Source organism: Lissotriton vulgaris, chromosome 1_1 (genome assembly GCF_964263255.1).
Source record: "Lissotriton vulgaris chromosome 1_1, aLisVul1.2, whole genome shotgun sequence".
NCBI classification, from domain to species: domain Eukaryota; kingdom Metazoa; phylum Chordata; class Amphibia; order Caudata; family Salamandridae; genus Lissotriton; species Lissotriton vulgaris.
The window spans coordinates 2113885499-2113908726 of NC_141685.1; the positions used below are offsets into that span (position 1 = coordinate 2113885499).

The 23228-nt window shown below is 40.7% G+C and overlaps 1 protein-coding gene across 4 annotated transcripts in view; it reads left to right on the forward strand.

The window, feature by feature from the left end:
- Window positions 1-22227, forward strand: part of TSPAN9 (tetraspanin 9) — a 998831-nt gene extending 976604 nt beyond the window's left edge. For all 4 annotated transcript variants that reach the window (XM_086921536.1, XM_086921545.1, XM_086921529.1 and 1 more), the window contains 3 exons: window positions 7632-7763; window positions 7865-7948; window positions 17650-22227. In XM_086921536.1, the coding sequence (XP_086777662.1) occupies window positions 7632-7763; window positions 7865-7948; window positions 17650-17721 (288 nt within the window). In that variant the 3' untranslated portion in view covers window positions 17722-22227. The remainder of the gene's footprint in view (window positions 1-7631; window positions 7764-7864; window positions 7949-17649) is intronic.
- The last annotated feature ends 1001 nt before the right edge of the window (window positions 22228-23228 follow it).

A 23228-nucleotide genomic window follows, 5' to 3' on the forward strand; every position in this document is an offset into this window, starting at 1 on the left:
GGTGCATTATGTTCTGTCGTCAGAATGTGTATAGCGCGTTTCTTGCAGTAGCATGGCTTCGTAGCGCTCTCAGGTCCCAGGGAGTGTATGTGGGAATGCTTCAGAGACTTGTTTCTGTTTAACTTGTTTACAGATACCCTCGACTGGAAAAAGTCTAATTGTGTTTGCACATTCTCTGGGGGGCTCTTTCCATGCTGATGCATCAGAAGCAGCAAAACGATATATATTCCAGCTGCTTGGAAAATGGATCCCCCAAAATGAAAACGAAACTATACAAATATTTCTTGAATGGCTGGTTTACGTTAATTCAGGCATGCAAACCTGATGGCATGGACCGCATCAGGCATGGAACGTATCGATGCACGCGCCTTTAATCAGGCGCACTTGGGTTGCAAATGCTAGCAGATGCCAGCGTCCAATGAGTGGACGGTACCACGCCTCTGTAAGAGAGGCGCAGGCTTCCATTTCAAAGCAGTGGAGTGCGCGCAGACGCATATAATCTCCCAGGGTCTGTTTACAGCTCCGGTGGTTTACCGAGCAGGTGCCGCAGCGCGAGCTAAACTGCTCCAGATGAATCCCTGCGATGATGCGGCCTCGATGCGACTGTAGGGGATTTAGGAAATAAACCACTGGATTGGGGAGTGCACATCAATTATATGAATGTGTATGCTCGCTGCTTGCTTTGAAATAGAGCCTCTGTAGAGTAGGCATCTGTGTCTGCTCTGAGTCTTCAATGAAACAAAGTGCCCCGGCTCATCACTTATGCATCTTCCCACAATGCCGGGCGAGGAGCGCCTCTCCTAATGCACTACTTGGCAAGACAATCCAGCTCACGCACGACTGAAGGCTGCAAATGTGGCACGGTAGATATTGGACACTCACTGTATTTACAATATTGTTTATGTCTTATTACTGTGTTTAAAAGGAATTTGATAGCCGTGGGGTGGGGGTTGTGCTGTAAAGTTCCTAATTGATTGGGAGTAGAAAAGAGTGACTATAGCAAAAAAGTAAAATCTTCCACATACGTTTTGGAGAAGAGAAAACCAAGGACTGGAGTTCCAATTTCAGGAACAGCAAATTCGGTAGTGTATGAAGAGCTGGTGGTTACCTCCAAATTCCTCTTTCTTTGCCACTACAACAGTATTATAAGTAGGGTTTCCGGTTTTATGGTATCTATTTTTTTACATTTCCGTCTGTATTTAACCGTATTTACTTTTGGGCCATGTTATTGGTATTTATCCATATTTATTTTGTGTTTTGAGAATAAATTGAGTCGTAAAATGGTATATTTCCACATTTTTTAAATTCTTCGACGTGTCCCATACATGGATGCCTGTCAGTTTTTAGCAAATTAAGTAGCCACATACAACAAAACAATACACTCACAGGTGCGTATTTGCTTTATACTACAAATATATGTTAACATATGCCTTCATTTAAGGAAATTTTATCATGTTTTTCAACTCTCCATGCTGTCTATCTGCTCAGCTGTTGCCTGGAATTTATGAAAGACAGCCCGAAGAGTCTCTCAGAAGAACCACCTTTTCAGTATTTTTACGCTCTTAAAAATAAATACAGACAGGAAACCCATTGGTTCCTGTCTGTATTTATCTGTAAAAATCAGTAAAAACTGAAAACCGAGAGCCTTAATTATAAGTAATTCTCGCAGTGATCTTTACATTAAGATACATTTTGGTATAATGGAGTATTGTCCTACTTTATAGCCAAGCAGCTATTCTGCATTAACCTTTGTTTTATGTAAAGTGGGCACGCTTTGAAAAATAGCCAGCACTGCCTGTTCCCGCCCAGCACATGGCATGGTTAAAAAAACAGAGATCCTAAAAACTCGAACCTTGGCAAGTTGAATTTGGGGAAAAGGTTTTGCAGTCGGATGAAATTCCAAATTGCCCATACCTCAGGTAATTCAGGATTAGGATGAATGAGTATAAATACATACAGTCCTAACCTTCACTGTTGTTGACAGAGCAAAATTCTGTATAAAAATGTACATTATTTCCAACCAGGATGTGTAGTCAATGTTCCTGTGTGAAGGTTCATCTCTCAAACACCATTCGTTCCATTGGGGTGGGAGGAGAAGAGCTGGTCCAATCAAAATCTAGTTACATGGTGTTTGCTTGAGTGCTGGGCATGGTCCATTAAACTTATACAACGAAGCAATAATGCAGTTATTTCACGATGCTCGCAATGAACAACAGTTAAGCAGTAAGGTATTTAAACACCTTTCAACGTACATTTCTGTATATATAAGCCCATTTAGCTAAAAGTGCACTCTTTATTGTGTCCCTCCTTCTAATGGTGAAGCTGGAATTCCAGATACTTGGAGGACAATAGTGACTGGAAGTTGTCAAAATACATTTTAATCAACTTTCATTTGCAGTCCTTTAGAAAAGGACATGGTTTGCAATTCACATAGAAACCCATCAACCCCAATTCATATGCAGGAATTCAGGCACCAAGCCCTTGGCCCTGCAAGCCTTTCTTCAGAGTGGGTCCTGATACGTCAGTACCCCCTAAATCTATACGTTGTTTGATGATACAGCACAGAAAAATGTCCTCAGTCAACAGATTTTCCAATTGAAGCCTGGGTAACATCTATCATGGAATTTTCAACCAGCATTTTTAGTTAAATTCTGTCTTACCACTGTATAAAATTCTCATACTCTTCTTCGGGACGGGGCGATTTCAGCGGTGCCTGGTGAGTCAGTAGGGTTTTACATGCACACTGAGCTTTCTGTAGGGAGGACTTTAAGTCTCCAGGTACTCAATGGGATTGGGTATGTACTGGGTGCTTTCAGTGGTTCATGGAGAGAGAGAGGTAGATTTATGATTGTCAATACATTTATATATGCAAGCTATTTGTGTCACAATCTCTGTGTAATGCATGCACTCCAATTAGTAAGGTATGTTTTAAAATACCTTATCATTTGAAGATGACTAGTTTTTGGAATGTAAATATGGCTCTTCATTTAGTTAAATCTTGCTAGAGAAAATGGTTAGTGCTATTTTCCTTGTAAGTGGTTTCTAAACGTGTTGTTACATTTTCCTAGGTTCTAGGTACATTCTTTTTAGAATAGAGTGGGATCAGCTGGATATCATGTCCGGCATCTATGATGGAGTCGGATGACCTAATGAACCACACTGTGTCTCCGTTCAGGTTGCCAGCACTGTGCCACATGTAGGCACGTCTGCTCTTTCAGTTTGCTTTGTATGCAGAGCAACAGCCGTAAATACAGAGTCTCACTCTCTCTGGGTCTGTTTGTAGGAGTTGTAGGTCTCTGCATGGTCTGTAGAATGTTGTGTAATTTCTCTGAAGCACTACCACTGAGGTGGTTATAATTACCCAAAGGAACCCATTGAGCAATCTTTCAATAAGGACGGGTTTAGGAAAAGATTCTAACTACACTAAGCTACACTGCCAGAATTGCCACATATGACTTCGAGGTAATCTACAAATGTTTGCAACAAAACATCAATCCAATAAGCTCTTACTTAAAGTAGAAATCTGGGGCTTGTGTGTTACACCCTGTGTTGTGCAACTGGCACATTAACTCTGTATGCTATTTATAATTAATCAAGGCTCTGATCAGTTTTCACACACATCTCTCCAGCAAGTGCATTAACCACCGAGTTGTCTTATCGGTAGTATGGCCTGAACCTTGTTGAACACAGAAAGATCTCTGCAATTGGATAAACAAAAACCTCATTAAAGGTCTTCAACTTTAACCTTGACTTTCTTTGTATGGCATTGTGAAGCATTACAAGTAGATAGCACAGGGATAGATATGTATTAGTGGAGAAGCAAATAACCCTAGAATATAATTAGTGAAGGTTAAAAGGTCATATGACAGTGACACTGTCACGCCAGACCTAAACCTCCATGTAGTTTAATGACAACCCTCCTTCCATTTGTACTGTTTCCAGAGAAAATCACAATAAACTAGTTATCTAAGACACTTTATTAGCATTACAAGGTCCAGTGTGGGATCCTGAAAGTTCAAGCTCAGGCACCTGGATAAATAAACAAAATGATCACTGCAATGTTGAGGGCAAGACATTTTTTGTGGAAGCACACATCTTCTGCCCAATCAAAACATGTACTTCTAACCCCCAATGTGTGGATTATAGCCATAGCTCTTCTTCTTTTGATTCTTACAAAACTGTTCGGCGACAGCTGCTCTGTCAAGCCAGACCAAAAAAATTATTAGTAAACTGTCATCGAGACATTGCTCTTTGTGACTGAACCATTTTCTGCCACGACCCCCAAACCTAAGTTTATAGGCTCACAGAGTCAATATTTGTTTTCCAGCCCTGTTCTTCCATTTACAGGCAGCTTCTCACCAGGAACCGCATTGTTGTCTTGTTCATTGTTTTCTGAAATCCTGACAGTGGATGTCTGTCTTTACTTAAACAATCTCAGTGGATTATGCAGCAGTTCTCTTTGGAACCCGTTTAGTGACTATAACCATTTCATTTAAATTTAGGTGAAAGTTGGGAGATATTTTGAAATGTAATGAGTGACATTGCTATTATGATTTTAATGCTTTGCATTTTAAACAGATCTAAGAATATGTTATAAAGAGAATACTGAGACATCAATAGTTTTCTATCTATTGTCTCTTAATAGAGATGTCCTATTCTTGTGCAGCACCCTAGGCGAAGCCATATCTAGCGCCCACCCCTGCCTTTCATGCAAACATACTACACCCAAATCCACCATTCAGCATCTGCTTGTTATGAGGGCGGGACTTCCAAACCCTTCCTTACACCCTGAATCTTCAGTGCAGGAATGCTCCATCTATCATAATCGGAACAATTGTAAAGCGGCCCATCAACAACTATTACCCTTTCCTGGGAACTGATCAAGGGCTTGCATTGCCCTTGGGTCACACAAGGTGACGCAAGGCCTTACGACAGATTTAGTAAGCCATGCAAAGCCACCGTGCGTGGCTGTGTGCGGCTTAGTAAATTTGGAGTAACACAAGGCAGCCAAAGTCACTACCTTGTGTTACTCTACTTGGTGGGGGAGTTACATAGGTGGAGTGTGGGTTTTACCATGCATCCATTCATGGTTTTTGGTGCATTTCCAGATTTACTAGGACTATTAAACCTGCTAATGGGTAAGAATGACACACCCTCCCAGGTAAGGCATAACAACCAAAAATATGTTTCTTTATCATTGTTATTTCCTCTTTCTATGTGTGCTGCATTTTGCAGCACGTAGAAAGAGGAAAATACCTCTTACTATTGTTTCTGTGCAGGAAGATGACCCTTCCTGCATAAAAACAATCCTGCCTGTAACGCAGGCACTATTGTGCCATGGCGCCAGGGTGCCTCCATTGGCACTTAGCAGACAAAAGTGCATCAGCATAGGGCGAGAGCAGTTATGCGCCATTTCTGCTTTCTCCATTTGACTCTCCACAGCAAGTTGTCTGGCTGTGCCAGCTACCTGCCTCGGTATTCTCAGGCTCATCCGTAAGATCCTTCCGCTCCTTCCTTTCAAGGCAAGACAGATCATGATCCAGGGCCTCATTCTCTCCCGGTTTGACTTTGGGAACGCTCTCTACCTGGGAGCTCTCCAATCAACACTCAAAAAACTCCAGGTAATTCAAAACTGTGCCCCACGCACCCTCCTGTGCATCCCTCGTCGCCAACCTGTGAGATCAGAACTAAAAGACCTCCACTGGTTACCTATCAGGGAAAGAATCGAGTTTAAAAGCATGTGTATTGCCCACCGTGCTTTCTGGAGAAAAGGAGCAACCCTTAATCACACCCTGATCAACCCATACCATCCTAGTAGACAGCTTAGGACGACACACGCCTTCCGAGTTAGCAACCCCAGGATTCAAAGAGCGAGGTGCGGAGGCCGAACCTTCTCCTCAAACTCGGCAAGACTCTGGAACTCCCTTCCCCTTTCCCTGCGTTCAGAGCCCAACCTCCTCCCCTTCTGGAAAAAATTGAAAACTCTTCTGTTTAGCAGATAATCACAGTCTCTCTCCTCACCTACACTTGTCAATCTTTAGCGCTAGGACGCCTGCGGGTAGCTGTCGCGCTTTACAAAAACCTAATCTAATCTAATCTAATCTGTGTTGTGCCAAATGTTGATAATTCTGGGCCGGAATATGATAACAGTTCGGTGTATCTATCAGAGTGCACTTGTGCAGCTGGGAGGAAGATGGGAAACCATAGCAACAAGATGGAGACCATGGATGACTTCAACTGTGAGTACAGACCAGTCATAAAATAGGCCAAGTAGCCTGGAAGTGAGAAGCTCAAAGCGGTGGGGATGGAGAAATGAGGGCGAGGTCACCTGAAGCTGCTCCTATGACGTCACTGTGGCAAAGGCACATTTAACACCAAAAACGATGTTCTTATGAAAATCGGAAAACCTAACACAAATCACCAAAGGATAATCACTAAAGAACAAAATGCTACAACAAAATGTTATTCTTTCAAAGAATAACTGTGGGTGACACTCGTATCTCTAGGAGATGTGAATGCATGTATTTCCATTTATGGAGCTTCACCCTTTTACCATATACACTGCATTTACTGCTCAGGGGACCACACGCAACTATGTTATCTCAGAGCACTTGTACCCACTTGCAGTATGTTTAATTGTTTGAGGAAGAGTCCTCCTCGACACGTATAAAGTGTGTTAGAGAAAATGAATGGGAACGGGAGGGCACATCGAGAAGTGAGAGAGATGAGGATATTTACAGAAGAGATGAACAGAGCACCAGCAGTCTGCAAAAACCATTATTGAAGAGGAACAACCTTAATAATTGAATCTTCTGCTGGCCTGTGAATAGCCAAACCAGTGCCTTTGCCCCAACAATTCAGCTCCCACTGATCCAAGCAAGCTATAAAATGGATTTATGATACAGTGAGGTGACCCACACACAAGGCTCTACACAACCAAGGACCCACCTACATTAACCACCACCTGAACTTACAGCAACCTTCGAGAAGACTACCATCCGCCTCCCATTCATTTGCCCATACTCCCCGCATCTACTGAAGCACAAGTCAAGGATGCTCCTTCTCCCACATTGCAGCAAAGACCTGGAACAGCCTCCCCACGCACCTCCGGACCATCCCCTCACTTCCGCAATGGCTGTTTGAATAAGCCCCTGGGGTCTGCAACACTTGGATTCCCTATCGGGTGATTCGCCACACTTTATAAATCCTGATGAAGTGATTGATTGATTGAGTGTAGGTAACTGTTTGTTTGTTTGTTATTGCTTCTGAAGTTAGGGAAAAAAAAGGTTCAATCAATATGTTCACTGCATGTCTTTTGTATTAACGAAGAAAACCTTTGTTAAATCTAACACACAGCATGAATGAAGAGGCAATGTACACAGGAGAGGTGAATAGGAAAACATGTAATTTACAGTGTTAATGGCTTTGTAACCAGGTAACATAGGAAACATGCTACTGGTAGCTTTGGGCCTCAGCAAGTGCTCCATGACAATATCCAGACACCGCAGTCAAACACAGGCCTTCCCTGTCTTCTATAACATATATTGGATTATTGGATGGTAGTGTTTCATAGTGGATGCATGCTTATGGTTATAAATTCACAATATTGTTTCATATTTTCTGAACTGTAGATGCGCTGCTGCGGGGTTACAGATTACACAGACTGGTACCCGGTGCTTGGAGAAAACACTGTTCCTGATCGGTGCTGCATGGAGAACTCACAAGACTGTGGGCATAACTCCACAAGCTTAGTGTGGAAAACAGTGAGTATTCAACCATTTGCAGGAGTTAACACTGTACTGAAGCAATGCTCGTTTTAGGTCAAATGTAAATCCCTGATCATGAATTTCCTCTTTTTTTTCAGGGTTGCTACGAAAAAGTACTCCTGTGGTTCGATGACAATAAACACGTTCTGGGGACAGTCGGGATGTGCATCCTGATCATCCAGGTACAGTTCTGGACTAATGAAGGCGTGAGCCAACCAAGGGTTTCATATAAATTGTGTCAAACTTCTGAAGCCTTACCTTCTCTTTGTTCCCTGGCGGAAAAGGGAGGAAGTTGATAGTGAAGATCCTTCCACTCAGACGCCAACTGCTTTTTGAAAGAGTCACTGACATCTATTATGTATTAATTGGCCCCGTTCTTACTTGTTGGATGCTCTATAATCCTAACTAGTTTTACTATTCAGTGGCTCAACAGAACTGTCCTTAGAAGGATTCAACATGAAACGATGACAATCCAAATTATTATAAGCACCGCGAGGCCTACTAAGCCTCAATAAAACTTTGTCTAATCTAATACCTCGAGTCCTACATATTCTTGGAGTTGACTATTTTCTGTCCACTGCCCTCTTGGCTTTCTTGTATTCCCTTTAGAAACCAAATTTGGAATCTGGTTTATCACACTTGGTGGTAGAAAGCAGATGCATTCACTACCATAATACTGGCTAAGCTCATTTCTTTTTCTTTATTCCTGGTCCCCCCACTCCATTTTCTTATAAATGTTTGTAGATTCCAAATCAAATGTAGATTTAAAACGTTTGCTGGTCTTGTTACATTTAACATTCATAATGTGTCTATCGTGTTCCAGGCTTTTATTCTCTCATCTCTGAATATTTTGAGCTTTGATTTTTTTTCTCATTGGGTATGCGAAATTGGCCTTCAGAACTGGAGCCTCTGCAGTGATCTGTCGATGCAAGAAATAATACCACTATGTTCACCACAACCATCCATGCCCACTCTGAGCTGCCTTCTGAGTATCCAGCCCGGTTGGGTGTTCTTCATAACCTCCTTCCTCCTCCTCCTCCTACATACACCTCTTTTGTTGCTGTTTGAGTCATAAACATGTATCTTTGCGCCTGTCTGCATTGATAACCCCCATATTTTTCTTCAAGAATTCCTGAGCCTCCACTTGAAACATTTTTGCATACAAGGTGTCATCTGCGCAATTGCAAAATGTGGTCACTTTTGTGCAAAAGTGTAGCTTAAATCCGGCTACAGAAGACCTATTTGGACTGGCTAGGTTAACATTTGGTCTAGTAGATATAAACTTGTAAAGCCACACCTGCCACCCTCTTCTCTTCAAAGTGACTTCCGTTTGCCACTGCACTTTTGCCTTCTGACAGAAAGCTAAGCCCTAGTTTACAAGAACGCCCGTGCTTGGTAATATTGAAAGATGTGCCACAGCTCTAACAGATCCTATTAAATGAAAATGCATTGGACGTTTTGAAACCCAGCATTGGTTGTAGTTAGTAAATATTCATGTCAAGTAATTACAACAGACTTAATGCTACACAGATAGGTAACATGCACTTCTAGTGATACATTTTCCCATGACTCGCTATTTTTGAAGTGAATTTGTGCCTGCCTCCCTCCACACCTATGGAGTCAAATGCCCATCGAATGGTTTCATAGGTCGGTTAGTCGTTGTCTGTATTTTTCAAAACTTCTTAGTATACTCGGGTAGACCCCAGCACCCATTGTCCTCGATTTTAGCTTTGAAAACATGCCTAAGTTGTTCTTCTGTAAGAGATGTAGTTTGTCCATCTGACATTTAATATTGTGATGTACCTGATTACAGTAACCAACAATTACTACCAACGAACATAAAATGTATTTCAGTGAGTCGATGTATCTTCATCTTCCTCTGCGATGCTCTTTCCCCTACTCCTCATAGATATGCAATCACCCCCAGTGATCATTTCCATATCTGTAGCGCAGTACATAAGATAAGTATTTACAAAGCCAGCGCGACAGGAGGTTGGAACACCAGGTCGACGAGCAGCAAACTCCAAGTGACCACCTTCCTGTGTCCCCTACCTCACTGCTCCCAGGATCCTGGAGTGCCTGTGTCTGTAGTAAACATTCAGAATCATCTCCTTAAGGACCAGTTCATCAATTCCTTCCAGTCATTCCATTTACCTGTGGCCTCGTGAGCCCTTGATACCAATGCTAGTCTTTGCCAAGATTGCAGACTCTTTTTGTCAGTGTAGCTGCATGCCCCACATAAGCCCCCTGTGATTGTGCATATCCATCAGTACCACAAATACACATCAACAAAACAATACATTAATGCCCATAGAGGCTTGAGAGGACAGCGTTCACATTAAACATCATGGTACCCGCAGATAGTCATGTTACTGTTTCCACTACCCATGAAGGTTGCATTGCTTCTGAGCTCATGAGTACTGCTCCTGCCTGTAAGTGACTCTGGCCATTAATATCCACAATGTTCAATTCTGATCAGTTCCCATTAATATCACTTACAAAAGCAGGAGGAACCAGACGTCTGAGAAGCTCCACCGCACTTCCTTTCGTTCCTCCCAAAATAAAAAGGAAAACAACCCAGGCTCGCTCTTTTTCAGGTAATGCTCCCAGCATTTGGAACTCTGTCCCGAGGCACCTACAATGCAATCCCTCCTTCCCTGGCTTCAATAGAGACCTGAAACTCTACACCCTCAACAAGTACTGGAACTCATGAGCAAACTAAACTTGGTTCAAATAGGCCCTCTTGCTCAGTTCAGACTCTGTTGATCAGTTGGCTGTTTTTTTGTCTTTTTTCTTGCCTCTATTTTCTTGGATGTCTTTCTCTCCATGGACTGTAAATGTTTTGAGTTGACCACAATTTCGGTAATCCACCCTCCTAGTCAAAGTTTTTCTGTGTATAGGTTTTTGTTTACACCTCCCACTCGGCCTATTTTTCCCGTGTATACATTAATGAATACTTGAACCTATGATTTGTTGCACGTCATATGCTCAGTGACTGATTATTGCCTTGCTCTCGATTCTATAAAGCACTCTGATATCTCTGGGTCTAGGTAGCGCTATATAAAATCTTTAAATAAGTAAATATCCAGCTGCCCGTCCGACGAGTGAGGAAGCTAAGATAGGACTTCCCAAGAGAAGAATCACTAATGGTCTCGGATGATCAATAACACTGAAATAATTTCTGCATTGCTGCAAATATATCTCGGTCTCTTTTTTCCCTTAGGACCATGATTTTCTTTAATTTTCTGCCCACCATTCCCCACCCTCCCTGTATTTCCCTCTTGATTTCAAAGGCTACATGTAGTAAATAGCTGCTCTTTTTCGGTTCTCCTTGTGCAATGTGCCTGCGTTTGCAACAACTTTTAAGTCCTGGTTTCTCAGGAGTAAAAGTGTAAAACGTGTTACACTCCCAGCAGCTTCCGGGCATTTGTGTACGTGATTGACGCGTCCCGCGTGCTGCTGCTTCCGGGGGTCACTATATTGGATCCGGCGTAGTTCATCTGCTTCCAGCGCTCTATTTTGTAGGACGGAAACGCTCTCCCAAGAATACTGATGAGGCGCGAGGACTGTGTTCTTACTGCCAAACACGCATCCAGCCCAAATCTAATTATTCCCCAAGTTAGAGCTCGCCTATTCTAGTCCACCCTCTCGACTGTCAAGGTGATGAATGGCTGCACCGCGCCTCCTTAAGGAACCCTTACCTAATATACAAGAACGCAATATTGGGAATTTCATAATTAGACAAAGGGGATTAACCCTTACCTTCCCGTGATCTTAATTTTCCAACAAAATGCCCAATTGCAAACCACTTTCGGCTCAAACCCCTGGCTCTACCAATTCTCGTGAGATTTGATGCAGTGAGACTGTGTTCCCTCTTGTTATTTGTATTTTATAAAACAGGGTTATGTACTGATGTTTTGATGTTCATTTGGCTTGGGAGCTTCACGTTGGTTGCACTGCGCATGCATCTCAAACCGCAGAGGCCAGACAAATGGCTGCAGTCTTATATTTCCAAAACATTTTCCTTTAAGTTTAAGATTTATAGACCAGATACATATTTTGAAAACTTTATGGCCCACCCCGGTCTTTTATTGTGTATTTTGCTTTTCCTATACAAGACAGGTTATTTAGCCTGGGATTGAATAGAGAAGGAATTGAGTTGGCGAGTGGGTTTGAAAGGTGAAAGGTCAGAAACTCCCAGCTTGACCACCTGAATGCAGAAAAATATAGCAGAAAATCGGTTAACATCAGGTAACTTTTAGGCACTTCTAAGTATCATAACAGTTCGTTCATCACCTTTGACGTATTCCACAGTTGGATAAACTACTACTTGGTCCAATTTAAACTGTAGATTCCTGTGACAAGCATGGTACTGTACAGCTTGTCATTCTGCGTGGATCAGTTTTAGATGCTGAGCTACTGCATCAATTGCAGTTTTGCTTTAAATGCACCAGTGCATAATATTTCACTTGCTCGAGTATGATCATTAAAAACGCCATAATTTAGACTCTACTAATTGTTGTTGATAAAAAATAATCCAATTTTTCAAAAAGGACATGGGCCAGATACCTGAATAATAAGAGTTTGCATACTTGTGCTATGCAAGATGTAGGAGTGTAGAGGCAGATTTTTCCCACATAGTACAGAACTGTCAAGTTATTTTGAAATTCTTGACACGGAGTGGAATGTCAGGCCCATTCACAATCAAACAATGTCTCCTAGGTCTGCTCCCTGACAGAACTAAGGATAAACTAAGTAGTACATTTAAGATGCTGGGCCTCATATTAGCCATAAGACATATTGCTATTAGCTGGCTGAGCTCACGACCCCCCAACAGCAGAAATGGAGGAGAGACACATTGGCGTAGGCTGGGGTGGAAGAAGTACACATGAGAATGACACACAGAGATGAGAGGGTGACAGACAGCATGATCTCATGGGGAGCTATGATACAAACACCAGAATCTCCTGGTGCCAGACCCCATGAAAGATGCGCCAGGCTCTGAAGAGCGACCAACACAGACTAAATGAAGAAAGGCCTATGGGAAGGGCGGCCCCAGAGCTCAGCTTAGGGTAGGGAACAGCCCAGTTATGTCTGATTACGGATGGGCAGAAGGTCTACTTAGACATTACACTGAGTGCATTGACCAGATGGATGGAATAAAAGGTGGGTGGGGAAGGAAGGGGAAGCTTAGTTTTAGTTTATGAAATTTTTCATATTCACTACAATGCAAGATGCAGCAATATGTTTCCGATAAGTCATAATATGTTACAGCTGTAACGATTGGGACGGAAACCCGACACTGATGGAATCATAGAATACTACAATATGCTGTACATGCTGTTGTGTTTGAAAACATACCAATAAAAAGAAGAAAAAATAGAGCATAAAAGATTTTGTAAGGTTACAGACTCAATAGTCGAACAAGTGGAACAACTGAGAAGGAAATAGCTAGACTTGGTAGGATTGGAAGCCCTTCTTCTGTTCCATTCTCATATATCTAATTGATAAAATGTCCAAATCTGTGAGAATAGTTCTCAAGCTTTATTTCAGCATTTGTGGTCTAATGATAGGCTGTCTCATTAGTGTTGGTCCGATACCATGGGAGCAGGCACAGGACTAACTACACAATCTTTTCGGCATGGTACGGGCACGTTTGCAATCCCGTTATTTTTCACCTAATGGATAGTATCTTGTGACACCAAAAACACCTAAACAAATACATTGGGCATGATTAAACGCAAACTAACAGACAGACAATGTAGTGTTATATGTAAAAGTGTTAAGCGCGTCTAAGTGTGCTATATTTAGAGGCTATGTTTTTGTTTCTTATAGATATGCTCCCCGAGGAAGGGTTCATGGCGGAAATGCATAGGAGCTAACGGAGTGATGTTAAAGATTAATATTGAATGATTGAACACATTTAAGAAAATGAAGACATTTTCGAAATAAAGTTTTCATGTGAAAGACAACAAAACTTGAATGTCAGAAACTCATTGGAATCCTTTTTTGGAACTTAAGGAGTGTCCAAAGGGATGCAACCAAACTTGGAAGCACAGTATTGATTAATTTAGCCAGACGTTCTCAAAGGACGGAAACGTCACCTATGGAGAACCCAACCCATTTAATAACCTAGATTTGAATATATGTTTGAACCTAACACGAAACGAGGCTGTGCACCTACGACAAAGCCAGTGATCTCTCTATCTATCTATCCACCCCAGCACTGTCCCATTTCCTTCACCAAATGGCCCTGGCTTTGCAATCTCCCTCTCAACTCTCAGGAATGAAGTCTGCTGTAGACCTTTACAGACTCCTTTGCCGTGCCTGCCAGCGGGCATCCTCCACCTTCACTCTGTTTCCTTAGCTGGGTGAGATGACAGACTGGCTTCATTATAGGTGAATGGGATAATGGTTCAGTATAGGACGTCACTTAGTTATCCCAACAATATTCCCTGGTCCAAAATCAATGAGTTCAAAAGACTAGGCCCATGTGCTCAAAATAATCGAGCAGAAAATAATGATGTAGCCCAGAGTCTCTGCTGGATTTGATATGTTCAGTTATGATATGTTATGTTTTCTTAAGATTGTATCTAATCATAGTATATCTATAGAACGCCACCATCGTTGTAGAGAGAGCCATGGTAGCTAAGAGAGAACCCTAGAAACATTGTTCTCTCTCCTTCTTGAACAAGCATAATTGCTTATGCATTACAAAGATACTGGATTTCGTGCGTTTGTATCAGAAACATCAACAGACTCCTTGCAAGTTAATATGCCACGCAATCAAGTCTTGCGCTTCCTGAACCTTATCAGGAAATGTTAGTTATTTCCTCCTTAGACGTTTCAAGTAGAGCACGCCATTCCTTGTGGTGTTGCCATTCTCGGGAGCAAAGCTCAGCAACAGTGTGAAGTTCCATTTCTTTAACAAGCTGTTCTGGGCAAGAACCCAATAAAAATATATTATAGAGGCAACTACTCCAAGTCGATATAGGGCAAATTAGGGATTCCGAGCTGAGAGACAGTTTTTGAAGTTCTCTTTAAAGTGAGCTGTAGATGGTTTCAATTTGAATGTAATTTTATGTTGCCACCTTGTCAATAAGATGTCATGGACAGGCCCTTCAGGAGCAAGTTTCTAACTCCATTGGCATCACGCTCTAAGTGTTTAAGACAGAGACAACCACTGACTGGCGCCTGAGTCCAGAAACCCTTTCAATTGCCAGACCCCTTCCCCTTCTAGTTACTTAGATGGTAAGGAAAAGTTTGGTAATAAGCTCGTTGGACAGATCAGCTTTGGCTTTTTTGTGAAGGGTATAATAATTGCCTTCTGTAAAGATTCCAGGAATAAACACGCCCCTCTCCCCACCCAAGGAAGCATTAGTTGCTATCTCAGTTTATATCGACCAGGAAGTGCAAGTGCAAGTGACTTAAACACTGCTGCAGGATATATGTGACCTACCCCCAGTCAGTTATTCAAACCACTTTAGGAAGGGTTACTGTGGGGTTGTTTCATATCATGGAAATTAAATTAGAGGGTTGAGATATGCACGATTCAGAGTATTCGAGTTTTCTGCCTAGACTTTGCAGATTTTGTTGAGAATAAAGCAAAGATTTAGATTTGGTGTCTGAAATGTACTTTTAATATATACGTTGCTTTCAGATTGCAGGCCCATTTAACAACTTGGAAGAATTATTTGGTTGATAATATGCCTCCCCTATTTTTTGCTTGAAGTGTTATTTTTTTCTTTAATTTGAGAACATATGCTTTGTAGGGTCTTGTGAACCTCAGACAGTTCGCTTTGAGTGTGGGTTCCTACTGTTGTCTTCCAGATCTTTCTACATTACTTTCATTACTTCCTTTTCCCCAAGACATGTGTAAAAAAACTTGTTTGTCTGCTTTCTTATGGGCTTAAGGAGAATATATATATATCTGGGTAATAGATTTTCAAGCAGTGTTTGAGGCAAAGCGTCTTGAGGGCTGAGTACCGCAATATCATTAATGAGTGCCTCTAGGCTGTCTTTGTCAAAGCTTTCCATGCTTGCTTTATCCTGTTTGCAAGGGTTGGAAGGACTAACTAACCTGGTAAACGAAAGGAAGGTGCAGTCCTGTAATGATGATCTAACCTGCCAGTAGGCGGCAATGAATTTAGGAGGACCACCAGTGGTTCTCTTGCATCTAATAGACGTAGTAGTGGCAGTAGAAAGCGAATAGTAGCTGTCAATTCTTAAGTTATCCTGTGGGACCCGTGTTATAGCTAAGTGACCCCTCTGTCCAACTAGACAGATCTGTGTGAATCTTGACATACTGAAACTTAGCCAGGTGAACAAAACAAGTGCTACATTTTGTGCAGATTTGTCAAATGCTTCCAGCGTTCTTAGAAATTAAAAAAGGCATTTTACGTGGAAATTAAGACAACCTAAACTCCCAGGCCTCCCAATTTCCTTGAGCTTGATTTTTTTAAAAGAGAATTTTGCATCCTAGGGCAGCAAGATTGCTCAGAACTGGGGACATAATTCAGTAATCAAGCTGATCATGTTTAGAATGCTCAATAATGTCCAGTCTGATTTTTGGTCCTGGGTGAGTGTTACACAATGCTCCAAACACCTTACTAGGGTTCGGGGAAGTGTGGGGTGAAGAGGGAGTTTCGGAAGTTTCTGAGAGTAAAGAAGGGGGGGTGGCTGCTCAGCTGTGGTAGGTGTAATATGCTACCGGCCACCAATTCTTCTCTTACGACTAACAGAAGTGTGGGTGACAATAGAGCAAAAACTCAACCACCTCCAGAATAGGCTTCTTTCAACACTGAAGTTAACATGTTAACACTTTACAACTAACAGTTTTTCCAAAATGGCGGTTGACACTTAACTTGCTTTTGGTATACTGTGTGTTCAATTAATTTAATGGCACGTGTGCAATTAAAATGTGCCCGCATCTTCGTGTATTTGCAGCTCTACATTGCAAAACATAAAAAAACACTTTAAAATTGATAATTACCTTCAGGGGTGAAGCATTAGGACACATGCATCCCAAATATGAGTGCTTTACTTAGATCTGTAATATCTAAATACAGTGTTGTAAAGCTGGCATAATTGTAGAGCTGTTGCAGCCTTTGGTTAAAGTGTATGATACCTTCAAATGCATTCTCCCTACAGCAGAAGTAAAGGTCACCTGTCTACCATTCAGAAAAAATAGATGTTTATTGCGACCAGTTGCCTTACACAATGCTTACTAGAAAGGTCTAAATCCATTTCACAATGTGAATACTTAGTGTGCAAGAGCAGACGGTCGTCAAACGGTGCCCTGGAGAAAGGACCTGTTCTGGTGGGATCATTTACACCAGGTGTGAATTGCTGGTGCAGAAACATGCTGGGTCTAGTGAAATTTGTGCTGTGGTTTAGATGTTTTTGCCCCTTTATTTAGACATTGGTGTAAACTCATGTGGAATAACAAGTGGAAGCAGTATTTAAACCTGTTTTGTACTTTATGAATCATATCATCCTTCTTTGCATAGGCCCTTGCCATCTGGTAGGACCTGGTGGTACCTCCAGGTGTAAACAAATAAGTGCACTGGACTTTCACTCTTCCTGTGACAGGCATTAGTTTAAGAACGGGTGCACTTGATGTGACCACCTTGTTTAACACACGCTGCTGGTTCTCAGTAGTGATATAGGAGAGTCTGCTTAAATGAAGACTGTTAATTAGGCTGAAGTCTAAAAATGTCTCACTGAGTAACAAACTACTCTACGGTGAAGTGTCCAGAGTGATTGTGATTGTTGTGCTATTCAAAAGCAACTAACCAGACCTTTTTGTTTGTGCATGAATTTGTCTTCGTTTATATAGTACTCCCAGTGATCCTAATGTTGAATCTCTCCCTCTCTTTCGCAGATACTTGGCATGGCCTTTTCCATGACTCTCTTCCAGCAGATTCATAGGACTGGTAAAAAATACGACGCCTGAATCTCCGCGAGGAAACTGTGGTTGTTGCCAGTACAAAGAACATATGAATTGTTGAGCTTTTACCACAAGCAGTCGCCCCTTAGCCCTATTTTTAAAATCTAATCATCAGAAAAGTGATAGCCCGTCAAACTGGAAACCTTTGTTACAATTGCAAAGACACCACCAACCCGAGGTTCTGCATAATTCTAGACAGTCACTCAACATTCATTGGAACCTTCTTCTTACAGGCAGTCACATAATTATGGAACATACATTTAATAATACTAAACCGTCATCAAAGGATCTGCAGAGCGTCACCATCAAAAACACCAGTGAAGCAGCCAGCTGACAGAAAATCATCAAACAGTGCATTGACCCACCACACTACAGTACTGTGATGTCACCAGAGTCAGTCAGCAGAATATTTAAGCATCACAAATCAGCCAATCACCAACCTACAAAGATTCATCACCATGAAGCAAGCAACCCCTCATTCTCCTGAGCTTTGCTAGTACGCAGAATCTCATCATGTCTTCAGAGCACCATCACTGAAAGTCAACACCGCCCATCCCTAGCGTTCAGTTTATCTTTAATGCAAAGTGGTACCCAGAACAATTTAGAAAGCATTCAAGGTCAACCACCGGAAAAGCTTCCCTAGTGCTACTTCATATACCAGTGCACTTGACCCCAGTTGAGTGCACCTTTCAATTTGCCAAAGAAAAGAAAGAATAAAATACATATTCTTCATAGGTCTATGAATTTATCCCCTCTCTGCTAAATGCAGTGCTTCACTTGATGAATATGCTGCACTTTCTAAAGAAGTTAGGCTTTACCTTGTAAGAGCGATTAGGAAGCAATCTTACATGAGCCTAAAACTACTTCAGACTGCTTAGTAGGTTGAAGACTTTGGAAATTGCACCCTTAGGAATGAGAGAGCAAGTGGTTGGGGATAGTCTCCCTCGAGGAACCTGCAGGTTTTTATACTTCATGGAGTGCTATGTAGTATCAAAGTTATGTAGTATATGAACTCCATTTCTAACTTTTTATGTTTTGTTTTTCATATTACTTATTTCCTAAAGAAACCACTGTTTGCTCTTTAAATGACACCAGGAAATCGTTTTAGTGTATATTAGAAAATAATGTTAATGTTAACTTTCAGGGTATGTTGAAAACTGGTTTTGCTCTAAGACTAAGACTAAGTTAAGCTGATTGAGTTGTTTTCTGACAAAATAGTAATTTCGTTTTTAGTTTTATGGGATCCTGGTGTAACACCGTTTTTTAATTGAGTCTAGAATTGCATACCTTTTTTGTAAAGAAATATAATTTAAAAAATGTCATGCTTTGTTGAAATGGCCTACGAATTTAAACCAACTGTAAGTATTAGCAAAAGCAACAACTGTGTTTTGGAGCAGAATATCAACGTAGTCAATTAAAAAAGAAAACATCTTTATAGAAAAGCGGTCCCTTTAGGGAAAATTAGACAAGGAACAGTATTTTCATGGATTGTGTTCTCCATGTTTTTCACATGATACAGTTACGAAAGGACCATCTTGATTCAGCGCTTCGGATGGTTGTTATACTTTATACATAAAATCATCTATCTTGGTTTATTCAGCCAGATCGTTATCAATTGGATACATCAGCCACTAGTAAGAAGAACATGATCGCACCTCAATGTTTATATATATATGATAGTGATGAAAACGACATGTCTTGCTTTCAATACCTGTCTAGCTTTAGATTAACTGGAACTAGTCAGACTGTAATTGGATAATTTACAGTATAAAATTTGCAGATCCTCCAGAGGCATGAACTGCATATTATCCCACTTTTTGGCTGAATTATTGGATGAAGTATGCATTGTCCTTTTTCTAATACCTTACAGAATCACTTGTTGAAAGCTGAATTTTGGGGCTAGAGAAATGAAATACTTTATTGCAGAACAGGACCTATTGCCAGACAACTTGTAGGAATTATTTGAAATTTTTGCACATACTGATTTATTTTTAGGAAACAAATCAAACCTATAAAGTGTACTTCAAGATTTTTCCCAGTCCAAGGCATTTCGACAAACATTCCCGCTAGGACACTTGAACATAAACCTCTGGTTTATTTGCTGCTCCTCTCAGGCCCACAGTTCCCTTTGTGGCACGGGCCATTCTTATATTTTTCTGCTTTACATTGGAAAGCATGAATGAACATAAACCACATTACTACTGAAAAATGTCTTGCTCTTCTTCAAACTGGTTAAAGTACTGTTAAATGTTACAAAGAACTGGGGGTTCCAGTTCTGAAGTGGTAGAGACAGGAGTGGAGAGGTATCTGAGCAGCCATGTTAATGATGTGTGTGCTAAAAATGTCATGAATTGCCATTGTCTTCAAATTGTTTTCTAGATTAACGAATTATGATCTTGATGCCTTTCACCTCTTCCGGTTCAGTCACTAAAGGAAAGAACATTTGCCTTTTTTTTAAATGTCCTCAAACCTGTAGCCTTATTTATTTAGTGCAGTCAGTCCCCATTCTAATAAATGCAACTCTGCTGGTGTTGAGAATGGCACTTATCTTTGAGAATGGAGCTGTATTTTCAGTCTCTATCCCAGTGGGCTAATGTCCGTGTGGCTAAAGACCACCCTTACACACTAAGATATTGTGTAATTTAGGGTAGTATATTTGGGGAGATCAAACGCTGGAGGAGGATACTGTCTGAAACACCATTTGATTTCCAGAGTAGACTGTATTCCATTTGATGCACAAGGTGGGAACTGTTTCTCTGACACTACCAACGGTGAACAGGTTATTTGGCTACACAGAGGGCTAAGAAGTCTGCAGTGTTAATCTTCCAAGGGCTTTACCCTCTTACTTGTACTTGGGTATGCTTCAATCTGCAGCATATGCTATAACGGATCATAAATGGCTTTACGTGAGATTATCGATGACATCAAGGGTTCTAGAAAGTTAGACATTTCTGCTACTGTGATAAACACCTTTACACTGTGTTCAGAATGAATTCCCTATGTGATGTGTTCACAGAGTAAATGGTTTCCCTTTGTGAAGTGTTCCCAGAGTGAAGCTGGTAGAAGATACATTTAGAAGTAGGGGTTGCCTTTAAGAGCTTGCACTAATCATCATTTGCAGTTCACATTTATCATGTGGTTAATGGATGCATTTGATGGGCACCCCCTCTCTACTTCTATTCACTCAATGCTAAAAAGAGAAAGTTTTGTGAAAAAGAGGAAACATGTGTCTGTTACTTTCTGTACAAGGACAGTGTATGAGTGCTATTATATAAACTTAAAATGATGCTGAAGATGAAAGCACGGGGCAAAAAAGGCATCGGTCAATAATGTTGATATTTGGAGGTAATTTTAAAGTTGTGTTGATGGGGTTAAGGATGTATTTGATGTGATCACCATGGTGCTGCAGAATAAAATTGCTGAACAAGCATTGTTACCTCCACATACAGTGTTTATGAAACATTCGTAATTCATGAATATTTATTCAGCAAATACCATTTCTTCTGCATATTGATTGTATCAAAGGTGCAACATTTGAGTTCAAGTTTAGTTTCTTTTTCAGTAAGAATCATAACCATCTCTCATTCATGTTTTCTTTTACACCTTTTGGTGGTTCGGTGGTACTGGTTTCCTATAGGTGTGGCAAGAATTGGGACCACAAGTGCCTGAGCTCCATTTATATTGCAAATTCTGCATGCAGAGTGGGAGCTTTGGTACTTACACATTTGCTGCTACAAACTATATGTATCAAAACTTCCAAAAGAGGTCAGCTTGTTTTCTTTTCTTTCTTTTATATTTATTTATGAATATGACCCACCATCACATGTCATTCATTTTGTCTTTTTACAAATTTTGATTAGTTTTCTCATATACTGAAAATCGTGAAATGTTATTAGTTTGTGTTATACCATTAAAATAAGCACAAAGTGGTACCTGTTCTATTTTAAAGTCTTTCATGGATTTTTTTTGTAAAATTGCTTATGTATATTAGTTAATCTGAAATAAAATTCATTATGAGGGAAAGTAAAAATAACTGGGAGGTTGGAAGAGCACGGGTAAAAGATTTACTTCTGTAGAATGCTTCATTAAACTTTGTAAGAGTGATTACAAACTGTGTATTACAATGACAACTATAAATCTTGTAAATGCATTAACGGTAGCATTAAATAATAAATGCAGCTATAGTAAGAGACAAGATTAAGCTGCCTGTGGAAGGAGTCTGGATACCTTCTATGCATATTGCTGATTTTCCAGCTGCATATTTTAATTAAGAATAACCACTTTATCACATAGGCAGTATTATTGGGTGATGCAGTTGAGTACATATAACAATTCATTAACACAATAGCGTATAAAGGAATGGCACAAAAAAGCAAAGCCAGCAATATGTTATATTATTACTGTATAGAGAATTGACAGTTCATTGTACAAAGTCTCTTTTTCCAGTTATTGTTTATTTTCATACTATCTAGCATGTTTCAAATAAAAAGATACTTATTACATCGGTTTTAATACTTTGCAGATATTGATTTGTATTTGTGTATCCTGCAAGCCCAGTTTGGGAGAATCAAACAGTTGCAAGACTTCACTGCCACATTGTTGTACTGTGGATGTAGTAAGTCCGTTCACTGTGTAAGGAAGCTGCAGATGGAAAAAAGAGCAAATCTTTGAAATTATTATTAGAGCCACTCCAAGTATGTGTCTCTGAATTTAGAATGCTCAGTTTACTTGCAAGTTACAATGCAGTTCTTATTTTATTTACTATAGGTTTGTACAATCTAGTTAATTTTGAAGCAGCCACAGACCTTTTTTGCCGTAAAGATACAACCTAGTTATCAATAAAACAGTAATTGCTGTACTTCTAGCCTCTGTGCTAGGTTTTGGCACAGCTGTGTCATATTCAAACTTTCGTCTGGTGTCAGGAAATGGCGGCTTTATTTTTTTTATCAATTTGACTCACCACCCCAGTTTTCATTCTCAACTCTAAAGGTTATGGCAGAGGTCTTCAATCTGTGGGACGGGCCCTGCAGGGGTGGCCTAAATTGACCACCAGTGGGGATGCTAGACTCTGAGAAGAGCCTTTGTTAGGCCGCTGGAGAACAGAGACAAATACTGTGCTGAATAGGACATGTTTTTCTTTAGTGAAGGTGAGAGTGGCACCGAGACACTGTAATGGGCCACCAGGAACTTCTTTTGTCAATCATGTATGTGTCAAAGTCAGGGCTTCAAATAACCATCAAAGTCTTTCCACCCTGTTTCTGATAAAGGATCACATTGTGGACACTTTTAGAGAGATCTGGCTGCCACTAGAATGTTGACAATAAGATATTTGAATGTATTTTTTAAAAGGGATAACTGATTATAGCTGCAGTGTTTGGGATCTTAAATATGGTGAGAGCTGCGAATTGTATAAATAATTGTGAACAAATATGTTTGGGATTCTAGTGGTCCATATTCATGTTATTTTTACATGGGGGAGAGGCGCAGCCATAAAAAAGTTTGAAAACCATCGA